This window comes from Delphinus delphis, chromosome 10 (assembly GCF_949987515.2).
Source record: "Delphinus delphis chromosome 10, mDelDel1.2, whole genome shotgun sequence".
In the NCBI taxonomy this organism is placed as follows: domain Eukaryota; kingdom Metazoa; phylum Chordata; class Mammalia; order Artiodactyla; family Delphinidae; genus Delphinus; species Delphinus delphis.
Genome location: NC_082692.2, coordinates 34976440 through 34993250, shown reverse-complemented (window position 1 = coordinate 34993250; position 16811 = coordinate 34976440). Strand labels below are relative to the sequence as shown.

At 55.0% G+C, this 16811-nt stretch overlaps 2 protein-coding genes across 15 annotated transcripts in view; one reads left to right on the top strand and one right to left on the bottom strand.

Moving 5' to 3' along the window:
• The window catches only part of DAAM2 (dishevelled associated activator of morphogenesis 2), a 113728-nt gene extending 110818 nt beyond the window's left edge, over positions 1-2910 (top strand). For 4 of the 5 annotated variants that reach the window (XM_060021864.1, XM_060021867.1, XM_060021866.1 and 1 more), the window contains one exon: positions 133-2910. In XM_060021864.1, the coding sequence (XP_059877847.1) occupies positions 133-354 (222 nt within the window). In that variant the 3' untranslated portion in view covers positions 355-2910. The remainder of the gene's footprint in view (positions 1-132) is intronic. The other variant, XR_009520823.1, reaches the window with a different exon arrangement.
• MOCS1 (molybdenum cofactor synthesis 1) overlaps positions 1-16811 on the bottom strand; it is a 45182-nt gene that overhangs the window by 5466 nt on the left and 22905 nt on the right. For 4 of the 10 annotated variants that reach the window (XM_060021868.1, XM_060021869.1, XM_060021874.1 and 1 more), the window contains exons 4-11: positions 13723-13887; positions 11403-11464; positions 11000-11111; positions 10478-10590; positions 9868-9978; positions 7497-7617; positions 6986-7033; positions 3013-5056 (exon numbers count right to left, since the gene is read on the bottom strand). In XM_060021868.1, the coding sequence (XP_059877851.1) occupies positions 4296-5056; positions 6986-7033; positions 7497-7617; positions 9868-9978; positions 10478-10590; positions 11000-11111; positions 11403-11464; positions 13723-13887 (1493 nt within the window). In that variant the 3' untranslated portion in view covers positions 3013-4295. Of the gene's footprint in view, positions 1-1024; positions 1071-1606; positions 1673-1850; positions 1955-3012; positions 5057-6970; positions 7034-7162; positions 7257-7496; positions 7618-9867; positions 9979-10477; positions 10591-10999; positions 11112-11402; positions 11465-13722; positions 13888-16811 lie in introns of those variants that run through there. The other 6 variants (XR_009520824.1, XR_009520825.1, XM_060021875.1 and 3 more) reach the window with 3 other exon arrangements.

Below are 16811 nucleotides of genomic sequence, written 5' to 3'. Positions count from 1 at the left end.
AAGGAGGAAAGTGGGGCCAGTTGGTAGACCCAGCCCAGGCGTCAACGCGCGAAGGAGGGCAGGTGTCTGTGGCCTGGACCGCGGTGGATGTGCTGGGCCGCGGCCTCTCACCCGCCCTCCTCGCCCTTCCAGCTGAAGGAGCAGCGAGAGCGGGAGCGGTGGCAGCGCCAGCGGAAGGTGCATGCGAGCAGCGCGCTGGACGAGGGCGGCGAGTTTGATGACCTGGTGTCAGCCCTGCGCTCGGGCGAAGTTTTCGACAAGGACTTGTGCAAACTCAAACGCAGCCGCAAGCGATCAGGGAGCCAGGCCCTGGAAGCCACCCGGGAGCGGGCCATAAACAGGCTAAATTATTGACCTGGGGGACTGGCCGCAGCGGGAGGCTGGGAGACAGGGATGGGCCCAGGGCAGCGGAGTGGAGGAGGCCGTGCTAGTGACACTTACACAATTCGGTGCTGGATTTAGAGCCCTGGGCTGGGTCCTGGGGGCGGGGCTACGTGGCAGGACCCGGTGTCTCCCCACCTGAAGGGGCTCCCCTCTCTCCTCTTCCCATTATTCTTCCTGCACCCTGGCCCCAGGGGTCACTCTTTGAGGCGGACTTGGCCATCCCTGGCCGGCCCTGCTCCCTGACCCCCAGCACGGACACCCAAATGTTGGCACAGAGCTGTCCCATCTCTAGCCTGGAGAGAGGTCCACGGACCTCATCTAGATTTCACGTGCCATGGGGAGTAACGGGCGGGGGCATCCAGGCTCCCATCTCTCAAGAGTAGGCTTAATGGAACGTTGATGATATGGGGCGAAGTTTCCTATTGAAAGGAAGAGGCATGACATACGCTAGCTAGATGTGTTCCAGGAAAAAAAAAAGATGCTGGGAGGAGGATGCAGGGACCAAGTCATCAGGACAGGGTGACAGTGCCTGTTTCCTACATCGCGAGCCCTCTGGCCCCTCTCTTGCATGTCTTAAGTTTCTCTCCCTTCCCTCCTGCCATCTCCATCCTATACTAACCCAGAATCCCGGAAAACTCACCTTTGGGTTCCCACGACTAGGGCTCACTATCAGGTACTTGATGGATCTGGTAAGGGAAGGGGTTCAAGAAAGAAGACCCCATTCATCACCACACCTCGTACGTTGGGCACAGGGACCCTGGAATGAAACGGTCCTTCCCCACCCTGTACCACCTGACCATTGTCTTGAAGCGAGACAGTGACCTCACACGTTGGCTAGGGGTTCCAGAGGGCAGCACCTGAGCGCCTGGGTTACCACTGAACATTACTCGGACCCCGTACTCGTCTGACAGACATCTGCCGCTGAGCAGGAGGCACAGTGACCTCCTGCTCTGTCCAGCCTGCAGGAGACCCTTCCAACTGCGTTCGTCTGGCTGAGGTTGGCCCTGGGGCATCGGTTCCGAGGGCTCCAAGGGCAAGAGCTGCCCTCTGCAGTTACGTGCCACCTCTAAGGGAGTAAGGGGACCGCCTCAGGGGCATTCAGATGGGGGGGGCGGGCCCAGAACAGGCAGGGGTGGAAAGCTGAGGGGGTCCCACCCCCCCCAGCTCTGGGACCCGACTTGGTTCAGCCGACTTTCATTCTGGTTCTCCTGTCCGTTCTCACCTTCATTCTGTCCACCAGGAGCTGTCCTTCTGGGGCAGGATGATGGCTGGTATCTACACAAATTTTCTAAAAGGACAGAGGTGAGCTGAACTCCATCAAGGCTCATTTTTAATACATTTCCAACCCCCCAGAGTTAACCCCTCATCCTCTGTATCTGTGAGACCTGCCTGACCCTCCCTACAACCCCACATCAACAGGCTCCCTGCCCTTTTATCCTCCTGCCCTTCCCTTTTATGTTTCTCACCTTCTGACCTCCTCCTCCAGCTCAGGGTTATTGCCAGTGGACAGACTGGTGGGCTGGGCCCACTCTTCAGCTGCCTATCTTTTCTGGGGGTGGGACCATAGTAGCTGCAGGGGAAGAAACACAGGGTTGCTGAGCCCAACATGGGTGTTGGTTCAAGGGGGAGGGATTGAGCAAGTGTAAGCCTGGTGGGGACCGGTGTGAAGCAGCCATCCTGGAGTCCAGGTGAGGGTAAGGTGAAGGCTTACCAGGAAGAGTGGCCTCAGAGCTGCGTGATACCCACAAAGCCCCCGCTGGAAGAAGCCGGCACCGGGACAATGGGAAGGTTGTGGTGGGACCTCGCAAGGTCCTCCCCCAGACTGGCCGGGCCGAGGTCCACCTCACCCACTGGGACCGGGAATAGGGAGGGCTCCACGTCTAGCCAACAGGCCTGCCCAAACCCCGGTATTCCCACCCACCGTGGAAGGCTGGATACGCACCAGGGAAGAAGGAATATGGAAGACGTTCGAGACACGCTGGATCCACAGAAAAGCACAGTTCGGTTTAACTGTTTACAGAGGACACGTATATTGATTGTTCCAGGGCTCAGGCTTCTCACCTCTAAAGATTTTGCTTTCTCTATTTATTATTTTTCTAGATCTGGCCAGTGGCTCTGACACCAGACGCCACTGTAGCCAGATCGCCAACAGTGCCTTGGACCACAGACCATCACGGCTGACTCAGCAAGAAGTGCTGGTGCCTTGGAGACAGCTGAGTTGGTCCTTGATGTGCTAAACGTTGACGCCTGTTGTATTTGTCCCTTGGTCGTTCCAGGTGCCCTTCCTGCCACCTTTGGGTTCATTTCTCCAGCTAATTTTGTGTACAGCGTAAAATTCAGTTAATCTGATGCAACCTGTCCCCTTCTCAGCAGCAACATCTGCTCCCCCTCCCCTGTGAGGGAAGGGAGGCGTGTTTAGGGCGGCGGGAGGAGAAAAGTCTCCGGGTGGATGGGGAAGGGTCTGGTCCAGGCTCTTCCCCAACCCTATTCCCTTTCCACCCTCTGGGGGAGCCGTGACCATCCCCGCCCCCCACCTCTACCGCCTCCACGCCAAGGCTGTTCTCACCAGCTGTTTCAGATGACAAATGAGGCTAATGTACAAATTCTGCAGCGTCCTTTTCGCCTGCACCTTTTTTATAGAATATATTGTAATACTAAAAAATATTAAATCCGTGCCACCCCTACCTAACCGGCCTTGAAACTTGTGCCTTCTTCCCACGCTGGGACGTGAGGCGTGCTGGGCAGTGGCATAGCCCATGGTGTGTGGGAAGCAGATCCTACCCGCTCCGCGAGCCCCGACTGTGACATCCTCAGGAATTCCGCAAGCCAGTTCACGTCGTACGGTAGCTTGAAATCGGCCAAGGTGGGAGGACTTAGACCATGGAAATTGGCCTTTTTTGCTTTTCCAAGAGCTAGTTGTTAAGCATTTGCCAGCACACCTGGGTGCAGGGCCAGAGGAAAGGCAGGCGGGGGGGCCGGGGGAGTGCGGCTAGAACTAGACACCTACCCACACCGAGAGAACCCCGCAAGCGTGTCCAGCGTTTGGGGATGTGAAAACCGGGAGCCTCTAATTGCACCCCGTGACCTCTACCAGCCGGCGACGGGATGGGCTTCAGACACCCCTACCTGACGGTGCTACTGGAGATGCTGCATCTCTGGGCCTCCCTCTCCACTCCTGCCTTCTCCCCCAGGGAAGGCGGGGTGCACGGAGAACACGCCCCTTTGCTTTTCCAGCGTCTCTCCTGCTCCTCTTCCCCCAGGGGGCGTTGGGTTGGGGGTGGGCCTGCCATCACGGCGGCTCGGTGCCCTCGGCACAGACACAGCCCTCATTCCTGCATCCCCCAAATGGGCATCGTGGCTTTATTTGGTGCGCCGTGTGGGTGAAGGCAAGCTCCATGGCTCCTCCTCCCCTGGTGTGTCCCAGGACGAAGGGGCGCAGGTGGAAAGGCCGTGCGTGGGGCAGGTGTGGGAGGTGTGCTTGGTCAGGAGGCCTCAGGGCTGTGACCCACGAGGCCCCTGCTTGGGAGCCCTTGGTTCCCTCCCGGGGAAGGAAGGAGAAGAGGAAACCCAAGAGAGAAGGGGAGGTTATGGGCTCAACTGTCGGAGAGAGTCCACAAGTCACTCAGTGTGATTTGGGGGTTATCTAGCCTTGCTTGCTGCGGCCAGCCCCCTCCCACGACCTTAGTTAGGGTCCAGGAAGGCTGACGGGCCTGTTGGTTTCCTCTCGGAAGAAAGGAGACCTCGCAGGTCAGCGTAGGTCATCGAGCAGTAGAGGGGTGGGCTGACCTGGGGTTCCTACCGGTTGAAGGTAACTGGTGGCGGGGTGAACGGAACTTGACATCTTTCCCTTGGCTGAAATCTCATCCCATCTCTTGACCTCGCTGGGCCAGGGGTGAGAGGGGGCAGGAGCTCTACGGCCGATGGAAGTCCCCCCGCTGACCCCCGGTCTTGCTGACGAGCTTGATCTCCGCCAACACGATGTCCCTGCTGACAGCCTTGCACATGTCATACAGGGCGAGGGCGGCCACGGCAGCGGAGGTCAGGGCCTCCATCTCCACCCCAGTGGGGCCCCGAGCCCGGCAAGACGCCCGGACCAGCACGGCGTGGCGTGTGCTGTCCAGCTCCAGCTGCACCTGCACGTGGCTCAGGGCCACGTGGTGGCACAGCGGGATCAGCTGGCTGGTGAGCTTGGCCGCCTGGACGCCTGCCAGCTGCGCCACCACCAGGGCGTCTCCCTTCTTTAGCTGGTTCTCCTGGACGAGCTTGTAGGCCACAGGCCCCAGGAGGACCACGGCTGAGGCCACGGCCACCCGCTCTGTGTCTGGCTTCCCACCCACGTCTACCATAGCTGCCTGTCCTTCCCTGTCCACGTGGGTCAGTTGGTCTGAGGTGGGCAGAGGTCCTGATGGGGTGGCAGGAGCCCGGGGCTCTGGGCTAAGGCACTTTGGGTTGGCATCTGAGTCGAGGTGGGAACTGTGATGTCTCTGAGGGAGAGCAGATGCCAGCCACCGCTGGGCGAGGAGAGGGATCTGGGGGGGCCAGCCCCCTTTCCACAAAGTCACCATCTGGCTGGAGAAACTCACTCTGTGCCTCAGACCCTGAACATGGAGGGAGTCCCTGAAGGAGATGCTTGGAACGGCTGGTGGGGAACCTTGGCACATCAAAAATAACTCTGGAAGGAAAAGGAAAGAGAAGAAAGGCTCAGTCCAAAAGGTAGGTCTTTTCCCACCTCCCTCCCCAAGCCTCTCCCCACCAAACCCCGAGTTCTCCCGTTCACACTGGGGAAAGGGGAACGAGGGGCAAAGAGCACAGCGAGGAGAGAGAGAAAAGCGACGATACACAGAGAGGGGCCCCCGGAAAAAACACGTGCAGCCCTCCTCGCCAGGAGGTGCACAGGGCCAGGGTCCCGCAGGCTCTGCCTGCCCTGCAGTGGGGTCTGTGGGTGCTCCCACCTGGGCTCCCCTCCTCACAACTTTCCTGTTGCCCAAGTTCTCTTAAGAAACACCTAAGGTCTGAAGACTGAAGCCTCGATCAGATGACTGCTCTGTCCCTTCATTTTCTTAAAACGATAGCGAGGCCTCAGCCTGAATTACCAATTAGTTACTCTCATCTTCACGTTCTCCGGGAAGGGCTAAGAGAAATCATATAGTTTATAGACAACACACTAAGGTAAATATTTAATCTACTTCAACAATATCTCAAGCAGGTCAGAAGCATACACAAAGCAACAGGATGATCTGAATGGTCCCAGGGGCCTCAGGGACCTTGTAGGCTCTTGTTACTCAAAGGGTGGTCCAGGGACCGCCAGCGCCAGCACCATGTGAGGACTGTTAAAAGAGATGCAGCCCGGGCCTCCCGAATCCGAATCTGAAATAACAAGATCCCTAAGGGAGTCACAGGCACGTGAAAGTCTAAGAGGCCCTGTTCTAGGCAACTCCTGGTTTTATAGAGATCAGACCACTTTAGTTACTCTATATCCTTGAGAGTATTATTATTCCTTCTGAAGCAATTAGGCCTCCCAACCTCTAGCTTTCCATCATGCTCTAGCCCCCCTACCTTGTCAGTGTCAGAGGTACAATTATCAAGGCACCCCCCACTCCTTGCCATCAAGGCGTGTCAGCATGGGTCAAGGCCCAACACAAGAGGATGAGGATGGTGGAGGTGACGGCAGAAGAGAGGTGACACAGTTTTCTTCCCGATGGCATGCTGTGGTGAGCCGCCCTTCCTTCTCTGGGTGGCTGGTGTGGTCCCTGGGCTGTCTCTGGCCCACTCCAGCCCACATGCCTCAGGGCTCTCTGCTCCAAGTGCTGGAGGAAAAGAATCCCTTCCCCTGGTCTTCTCACTGCTTCCTCTTGCTTAGGGCACAATTCAGGGGCCCAGATCTGGCTGTGGCCAAGGGGGCGAGGCCTCCCCTGCTCTAGCCTGGGCATGCACCAGAGAGATAACAGCATCCCCAAAGCTCCGCATGGACCAGCCAGTTCCCCAGGGTTAGAGACCACATGTGGCTCAATAAAAAGGTGTTTCTGTTTGAAGCATCCTATGCACATAAGAGACGCCCTGGGCCCGTAAGTTCCCGGGAGTTAAGGAATTAGGCAGTTGAGATCCTGGCTGTGTCCTCCCTAGGAAGCTGAGTAGCACTCTTAGCTTGCTGCCTAAGCGCTGCCCACACAGAAGCATAACAACACAAGGACCAACGGGCACTAATGGTCCAGACACGCACGTGAATTGACCCACAGGACAGAAGGGAAGGGACGCCTGTGACTGTATCCAAGCTGGGAGATTCTAAAGCCGAGGACAAGATCTCTCTTACCCAGAAGCTCCATTTTCAGGGGACAACTAACATAGCGATCATAAACCTGGAGGACCCCCCCGACCCGATTTCTGGTGAGACAGAACGATGATTTCTGTGGCATGTACAGTAAGAGGGAGCCAGGGAAGGGAAGAAAAGCCACAGTAAAGGCTTGGAGGGGTAGGAAAAGGTGAAGGATGAGAACCTCAGGATGAAGTGCAGGATCAGGGTGGGGGGTGCCTACGGCAGGGGCCCCACCCCACGGGACCCCCCCGCCAAGGGTGAGTGGTTACGTACTGATGGGTCACCCACCGATGAGGATCATGGGCCGGTTCTTCATCTGGGAAATATTGAACATGCCTGGGGCGAGGGAAGGATGGGGGGGGAGAGGAGAGCAGGGAAGCGGGGAGAGAAAGAGGGCGGGGAAAAGAGTTCACTGAAACGAACGATGGACACAGAGGTATGACAGCCCCGTGGACACGCACTCACCTACCGCAGCCCGACAAAAAACCCCCGCCGTACACTGCAAGGTCGCCCATGATGGAGCCCATGACAGTTTTTGGATGCCAGGACCCTGCCCTCCCTGTCAGGGATGAGAGAGGGGCAATGACACCCCTCTTTCTCCACCACCCAATGAAACAGCCCAAGAGAATGTGGGGCCCCCCGTCCTGTGCAGGAGAAGCATCACTGCACCCCAAGTCTAGAGGGCCAGCAGAAGTGACGGAGAGCACGGACCACACTGAGTGCCACTGGCTCACTACAGACTTCCCTCCTGCTGACAATGGCCCACTCATCGCCCAGCCTGGCCCCCCCGCCCCCTCACCTGCATGCTGCCGCTTCTTCCTGCCCACGGCAGCCCCAATGATGCGCAGCAGCTCCTCCTCAGAGGCCCCCGCCCGCAGGTGATCCCGTAGAGATACCTCTGAGTTCCCAAAGAGGCAGACCTGGAGAGATCACATTGCAGGTGAGGCCAACATGCCCCCCTCATCCTGAGCCTTGGCCCCCGTCCTTGGAGCCCCCCTGGGCTGGGCACGAGGGCCTCCCATGGCTGGTCATACTCAAAGCAGGTCTTCCTGCAATGAGGGGCCGAAAGTGCTAGATGGAGGAGTCGGAGGGGCTGGAAGGGCAGGAGGCAAAAGCAGACACCCCAAGGCCTGCATCATCTAACTTCCGGTCGTGTTTCCTTCAGCACGTGGTGCGTGCTTGAAAAATACCAAATAACTGCCGACAGATGCAGCACATGAAAGTCTAGATCCACACCCTCTCCTGAGACATTCCATGCAAAGGCCTCTTCACTGCATGAGAATGGACCCCAGTCAGTGGGAGCTGAGCCCCGGCACGGACATCCATTTCCCCTCCATCCTCTTCCAGTCCCTTTGCTCCCGGACCCTGCCCGCCTGGCCCTGACTCGGGGCTGAACAGCAGAGGGCTGGTGGAGACGGCAGCCTGAGGTCATTCAAACTTGACTCGATGCTCCCCTGACTCTGGGAGAGGCTGGGAGCTCTGGGGGGCTCGGGGTGGATGGGGCAGTCCCAGAAGGCGGGACACCTACTTCCTCCCATGAAGCCCCACAAAGCACCGACCAAGTGTCAGCCCTGTGCAGGGAGCTGTGGGCACAGAAGCACGGGTGACAAGCAGACACCATCAGAGAAGACATGAACGAGCTCTAAGCGGAAGATACACCCACTCCCCCGTGCTGGTCAGTCCCCCTTCCTCGCTCCCCACCAGCCCCCACTCTCTGCCCTCTTCTGCAACCAGAGCCCCCCTCCTGCTGCCTTCCGCCTGGGTTTGGCTGATGGGAGGTCAGAGGGTGAGAGCAGAGAAAGGCCGGGCACTTCTCGGCAGTGGTGCTTCCGGCCACAACCACAGCCCCAGCCAGGCGGCCGCTCCAGCTCTCCTGGGAGCCCAGTGACGCCAACTCCTCCCCTGCCCCTTCCTCCCAGGGGTGGGACAGCAGTTTGCTGCTGCTCATCCAGTGCCCTTACAGGCCCGCTTAACCCTGAGCTATAAACAGCCTCTTCCTCACATTCTCCTTAGAATCCTCCCTCCACTTCCCGCAGCGGGGTGGAGGGGACTGACTGACACAGTTACCACCGACTGTCCACTCAGTCCTGTGCCTCCAGCCCAGAAGACACCCTCGCTTTATAACAACCTGCCGCACAGTTCCTATCGGGTGTCCAGCCTGACGGCCCAAACCCAGCCACCAGCACGCCCCCGATCCCAAGCAGATCCCAGAGCTGACCAGACAGCCCGGAGCCTCTCTCTCCACCCACACCTGCAGCTCCAAGTTCTTTCACTCTTCCTTCCCACCTTCACCTTAACTCTTACATATCTGGAACATCACAAAGTGGCCATTTAACTGTCTTTCTATTTCCAAATTCAACCTGGGAGTTATTCTTCCTAAAACATGAATCGGGGATCTTGCTCCCCACCTTGTATAAAAACTCTGCCCAGTGTCCTCCTGTCAACAGGACACACTCTGCACCTTGCATGGGGTCACTCAAGCCCTCCACGAGGTGGCCTCCCCACAGCTGACTTTAATCTGCCCTGGCCAAATCAGGATGAACGCATCCATCCTCCCCCGCCACTACCTCCCCCCCACCACGTCCAGTCTCCATGGCTCACTGAGGTCCCTGTGCGCTCCCTCCAGGTTCACCACCAGAGGCCTGTCCGGCCCCTCATTTGATGAAGAATCCCGTGCTGCCACCCATTAGCTCTTTGTTTGGTCTCATAGGGAGTCTCTGTGGCCTCACAGAAGATGGGCATGTCCACGCCTCCCTTCCACCCGCCGTCCCTGGGCCTGAACGCACAGCATGTGCTGATGAGATATCAGATATGAGTAACGGATGCTGGTTTCAGGAATGAACCCCTGGCCTGGTGGGAGGGGCCAACCAGGGTGGGGGCTGGGGGAAAAGGGCACATCGATCCCCGCCCAGCCCGCCCACAGCACTGAGTCCTGGAGAGTGGCTCCTGATCAACCAGGGACCCAAGGAAGGAAGGAACCAGGGTGACAGTTCCACGGAAGCCACAAGTTCACCTTGATCTGCTGCTCCCACGATCCTCCCATCTCTGACACTATCTCACCATCACCCCGTGTACCCTGCTAGCCTCACCTCCAATCAGGGGGCACGGGTAGGAAGACATAAACAGAGCACAGAGGGGACAGGGGTGCCCACGGGGAAGGGGACACTCACCTTGAGGTTCCCGTCAGCTGTGATTCGCAAGCGGTTGCACGTCCCACAGAAATGCTCAGACATGGACGTGATGAAGCTGACTCGGCCTCGGAAGCCAGGGATTTTAAAGGCCTGTGGGTGAGCAGTGGAGGGGAGGGGGATAGGCAGCTGAGTGCCAGCTCTCTCCCTGACATCAGAGCCCTTACCTCTCGGCCCTCTCCCCAGGAGCCCTGCAGAAGGCAGCCCCCGAGGCCCTCGGACAACAGAAGACTCCAGTATGAAGCCCATGAGCTCTCCGCCTGCACCTGGCCTGCCCCCAACAAAGGCTGCTAAAGATGCAGGAACCCGAGGGCAGCACGGCCAGGGGCAGCCACGTGGAAGAGCCAGACAAGCACCCGCTCCACCACTCAGTCCAGTGCATCCTACAAGTTCCTTAACCTCTGCCCCATGTCGGGCCTGCTTCTGCGTCAGTGAAGCAGGGAGGCTGCTATGATGGCCCTGGAACACTTCCTGCTTAAAAGGAACTGTCCTGCATCACTGACCCCACCCCCAAAGCAGCCCCTGCCAGCTCTCCCGTCCTAGGGTGGAAGCACCACCTTTCTCCCGGCCTCATCCCTGTCCTCCCGCCAACCTTGGCTGTGCTGGATTCCTCCTCCGGCAGCTTCTCCAGCTCCGGCCACTGCTGCCTGAGGGTGTCCAGCATCTCCTTATAGCTGACCATCTTCTTGAAGTTCCACTTGTTGCCTGTATTGGGGGTGGGAGCTACTGAGTCACATGATGCGGGGACCCAGGGGCTTCAAGTTCACCCTCCCACAGCCCAGGAACCAGTTCTCCGCCGCCAGGCCAGGAGGGCACAAGGTGCCTGAATGGGTGGATGGAATCACAGCCACGCCCACTCTGAGAAGCCTCCGACCCCCATCGCAGCCCCGGTGCCTGCCCAGGCCCCTCCCTACCACCCCTGGAGAAATTCCTACACACACAGTGGTATCGGGGCCAGCAGCACCCACAGGGGCAGCCGGACCTTGTCCGCCCTCCTCAGCCTTTCCCAGGGTTCTTGACAGCCCCCCGTCGTGCTCTCAGCGGGGCTCTGGTCCAGCTCTGCCGACAGGCCCGGCCTCCTCTTCCCCCACCCACCCCGCCCTGCGGCACTGACCGTCAAAGGGCATGTACTCTATGAAGCGCACGTCCAGGGGAAGGCCCTCGGTCAAGGCCACGAAGTCCAGGAGTTCGTCCTCATTCAGGCCTCGCATCACCACACAGTTCACCTGGTCCAGGGATAAGGGGACCACAAGGGCTATCCCCACTGCGTTCTTTTCCAGGGATGACCCTTGTCGGGGATCTGACACCTGCCTAGGCTCTCCACCCAGGGTCCCGTTCCTTGTGTCCCTCCCCCAGTTCTCCATGGGTTGGAAGATTCCATGGGTCAGTGGTTTTCTCCCCTCCCTCGTGGGGAGGGGGGGGCAGGGCTGCATGGAGCGGGCCAGGAAGTGGTGAGGGGTACACCGCAGGTGCACTGGCCAGGGCTGGGGCCTGTCTTGGGGCCAGGAAGTCCTCACCTTCACAGGACTGTAGCCCAGCTCAATGGCCTTGTGGATGCCCTCCATGACCTTGCGGAAGCCTGTGGGGAGGGAGAGGAACAGGGTCCAGGCACTGCCTTCCTCTCCCCCACGTCCTCACACCCATAGAAAGCACCAGAGCCACAAGGAACCTCAGAGACCGCCGAGTCTGGGGACCAGAGAGTAAATATTTCAGGCTCTGGAGGCCAAGAGGCAAAATTGAGGCTATTATGTAGATATACATCATAAAGATTTTATTGACTAAATTCAGAATATGGTAATAATTGAGTATAATATTTGTAACACCACTCTGGAATAGAATGAAAGAGTGGAATTCTTTTTGCAGGGATAATATGTTGCTTAATTGGTATTCATGGTTAATGTTCCCTATCATTAAATTCATTGCAAATGTTATCTGCAAAATCCATTCTTGGCTCGAAGGCTGTAAGAAAAACAAACCAGGCAGGGGGCTGGAGTTGGCTGGTGGGCTGTAGTGCGTGGACCCTGATCTAGGTGAACCCCCTCATAGCCCAGATGAGGAAACCGAGGTCCAGAGACAGGCAGGGCTCAGCTGGGGGTCTCGCACAGAAGGCAGGACCCCCAACTCCCTCCTGGTGCCTGCTCTTCACCAGTCCGACCGTTCACCCACTCTTCATATTCTCACCGAGCACCTACCAAGCGTAGGTGCTGGGCCAGGGCTGGTGAGCGATTCCCGTGCACGTGGCTCTCTCCTATCTCTGTGGTTAGTGCAGTAAATGTGATCCCAGGCTGGCTTCTCCTCCCCACCGCAGCTCAGTCATGTATCCAAGCATGTGAGCGCCTCCGGCATACCGGCCCCTCCCCCACCCCCAGCCAGCCTCCACGGTTTCCTTGCAGCATTTTCAGAGTAAGACGGCAGGAAGAGACGGCAAAGGAAAGACTGTACAGCTTTTATACAAAATGCCATTAGGATGATCTAGAAATTCTCTCTTCCGTCAAGCCCTCTCCCTCCAAAAGGAGGCAGGGGACACAGGGATATGAATGGGAAGGCAGATCTGGCATCAAGATCTACTGTCTCCGATCCTCATTCCAGGAAGGAGTCAAGGAGGCAGGGGGCATGGGGAAGTGGGGCTGGGGGTTCTCTGGGTAAAGCTCACAGTTATACCTTCCACTTTCCCACCTCAGAGCCCCTGCGGTTCTCGACTGACATTCCTCCTCAGAGTAAGCTCCCTTGATCTGACCACCCGGCTCCTGAAGGGCCAGCATGAATGCCTCCTCCTTGAAGCCCTCCCAGTCTCTCCCTGCTGGAGGAGAGAGCCCTAGAGAGAGAGAGTCTCTCTTCCGCTCTGCAAGTGCTTGAACTGACAGCACAAGACAAGCAAAGGTGGTTCCGTGGCATCACACCTTTCGGCCCTTCGTAGCCTGTAAGGCAGGACAGTGTCCTGTGCGTCTGTCCCCTCCACAGCACCTGGAGCAGCCTTTAGAGGGCAAAGACACTCCCCTCGCCCAAGCACTTCCTCAGCATGCTGCCAAATATAAACAGGAAGTTACACGCTGGGGGACGGTGGAAAGAGGAGGTGGGGCTGAGAGCTGGAGGCTGTTTCCAGAGAAGCAGAAGGAAAGCTGGGTCTCCCCGGCATCTCTCTGATCCTCCAGAGAGGCCTCAGTAGTGCACCACCCTCCCCAAATCAAAGGGCATCTGAGCCTGTGCAGAACCTCCCATCCCAACCTGGGGCCCACGGATGGTGGGCGCTGGCCTAGTGAGACCCGGGGCTCAGGCCCCTCCGCTCTCCACTGCCACCCTCTCTGATGGAGCCTGGCAGGAGGAGGCTGTGGGTGTGCTTGCTGTAGGGGGTGAAGGAAGAGGCTTACAACAGGATGGGCTCAGGGAGCATCCTTAGGTGCTGGGGGACCCTCAGCTGGCAGTGCTGGCCCTGTCCCTGGAACCCCAGGGCAGCTAGCTGCTTCCACCCCAGGCTGCCCCACATTTCCTCAGAGCTCACTACAGGGTAACCAACTTGTCTCAGTTTGTCAGGGACTGTCTTGGTTTTAAAACGGAATGTCCTGTGTTCTTGAAACCCTCTCAGTCCTGGGCAAACTGGGGGCAGGGTAGGGGGAGGCTGGTCACCACAGCTCATTAGCATCCGATCCCAAAATGTCCCCAAGAGTGCGGCTACAGAGACGAGGGACCTTTAGCAAGACTGAGGGATGAGGTGTAAATGCCTAGGCTTAGCTATAGCCCAGGCACCAAGAGGGAGACCAGGCCCCTTGCACCGGCCACAGCTCCCCAGCTACGAGGGCCTGGGAGGGTCACCGTCCACCGTGAACCCCATGTGATCACCTTTCCTGCGGACGATGAACTCAAACTTGGCTGGTACCAGCGTGTCCAGGCTGATGTTGATGGTACTGAGGCCAGCTTCCTGAAGCTGCGGCAGCAGCCGGGCTAGGTTGATGCCGTTGGTGGTGATGCCAATGGTCCTCAGCCCTTCCAGCTGGTGGAGCTGTGCTGGAGAGAGAACAGCAAGGGCTATTAGCCTTCTTGCTCTTGGTGAGGCCAGGAGAAGGGCTGGAAGGAGAAACTCCGAGCCAGATAAGATGGATGGAAAAGGGGCTCTCTGCAGACCTCTATTAACCAGGCTTAGCTTAATAAGAAATATAAGAATAAGAAATAACCAAACGATTAAACACCGAGTGCTCACCTCCAGGGAGGCGGGATCCCTGGAGTCCAGAAGAACTTCACTTCCCTTCTCCACAAACTCAGGGGCAACCAGCATAAACAGATATATCACTGACAGCCAGGCCAACAGAAGCCTTGGACACTGAAATGAGTACACAGCTAAGAATCAGTAAATATGGGCTTCCCTGGTGGTGCAGTGGTTAAGAATCTGCCTGCCAATGCAGGGGACATGGGTTTGAGCCCTGGTCCAGGAAGATCCCACATGCCGCGGAGCCACTAAGCCCGTGCGCCACAACTACTGAGCCTGCGCTCTAGAGCCCGTGAGCCACAACTACTGGGCCCTCGCGCCACAACTACTGAAGCCCACGCGCCCTAGAGCCCGTGCTCCACAACAACAGAAGCCACTGCAATAGGAAACCCACGTACCACAACGAAGAGTAGCCCCCGCTCACCACAACTGGAGAAAGCCCACGTGCAGCAACGAAGACCCAATGCAGCCAAAAATAAAAATAAAAATATACATTAAAAAAAAGAATCAGCAAACATTTTAAAAGAATGCTGTGATATGGGGAGGGGGAAGGGTAAGCTGGGATGAAGTGAGAGAGTGGCATGGACTTATATATACTACCAAATGTAAAACAGATATCTAGTGGGAAGCAGCCGCATAGCACAGGGAGATCAGCTCAGTGCTTTGTGACCACCTAGAGGGGTGGGATAGGGAGGGTGGGAGGGAGACGCAAGAGGGAGGAGATTCAGGTTTTTGTGAGATGTTACAGAAAAATCCAAATGAACTTTTTGGCCAACTCAACAGAAGAGTGAAAGAGGAAGAAGAAAGGACAGAGATAACAGAAGATGACTCTTTCAAAAAGCAGAGTTAGATAAACACAGATGCAAAAATCCTCAACAAAATATCATTAGGAAACCAAATTCAACAACACATTAAAAGGATCATACACCACGATCAAATGGGATCTATTCCAGGGATGCAAGGATGACTCAACATCCACAAATCAATCAATGTAACACATCACATTAACAAATTGAAGAATAAAAATCATATGAGCATCTCAATAGATCCAGAGAAAGCATTTTATAAAGTTCAACGTCAGTTCATGATTAAAAACTCTCAACAAAGTGGGTATAGAAGGAATGATCCTCAGCATAAGAGAGACCATATATGACAAGCCCACAGCTAACATCTTACACAAGAGTGAAAAGCTACATGCTTTTCCTCTAAGATCAGGAACAAGAGAAGGATGGTCACTTGTGCCACTTTTATTCAACATAGTATTGGAAGTCCAAGCCACAGCAAATGGAAAAGAAAAATAAAAGGCATCCAAATCAGAAAGGAGGAGGTAAAACTGTCCCTATTTGCAGATAATATTATACACAGAAAACTCCAAAGACTCCACCAAAAAACCATTAGAACTAATCAACAAATTCAGTACAGTTGCAGGATACAAAATTAATATGCAAAAATTCATTGCATTTTCATACACTAATAACAAATTATCAGAAACAGAAATTAAGAAAACAACTTACAATTGCATCAAAAAAAATAAAATACCTAGGAATCAATTTAACCAAGGAGGTGAAAGACTTGTACACTGAAAACCGTAACATGCTGATGAAAGAAATTGAAGATAACACAAATATTGATAAATGGAAAGATATTCTCTGCTCATGGATTAGAAGAATTGATACTGTTAAAATGTCCCATACTACCCAAAGCAATCTCCAGATTCAATGCATTCCCTATCAAAATTCCAATGGCATTTTTCACAGATATAGAACAAACAATCTTAAAACATGTATGGAACCATAGAAGACTCTCAATAGTCAAAGCAATCTTGAGAAAGAAGAACAAAGCTGGAAGCATCACGCTTGCTGATTTCAAACCATATTACAAAGCTATAGCAATCAAAACAGTATGGTATTGTCATAAAAAAAGACACATGGATCAATGGAACAGAATAGAGCCCAGAAATAAAGCCATGCATATATGGTCAATTAATTTACAACAAAGGAGACAAGAATGGAAAGGACAGTCTCTTTACTAAATGGTGCCAGGAAAACTGCATAGCCAAGTACAAATGAATGAAACTGGACCACTATATTATACCATACACAAAAATTAACTCAAAATGGATTAAATATTGATCTGAAACCATAAAACTCCTAAGAGGAAACATGCAGTAAGCCCCTCTGACATTGGTCTTGGTGATGTTTTGGATTGGACACCAAACGCAAAGGCAACAAAAGCAAAAATAAGTGGGGCTACATCAAATGAAAACGCTCCCACACAGCAAACGAAATGGAAAGTCCACCTACTGAATGGCAGAAGATATTTGCAAATGATACATCTGATAAAGGGTTGATATCCAAAATATATGAAGAACTCATATAACTCAACACTAAAAAAAAAACCTATTAAAAAATGGGCAGAGGATCTGAATAGACATTTTTCCAAAGAAGATACACGGATGGCCAATAGGTATATGAAAAGGTGCTCAACATTACTAATCATCAGGGAAATGCAGATCAAAATCACAATGAGATATCACTTCACATTTGTTAGAATGGCTATGATCAAAAAGACAGGAAAAAACAAGTGCTGGAAAGAATGTGGAGAAAAGGGAACCCCTGTTGGTGGGAATATAAATTGCTGCAGCCACTATAGAAGAGAGCACAGAAATTCCTTAAAAAATTAAAAACAGAACAAACCATATGATCAGCAATTCCACTTCCGGGTA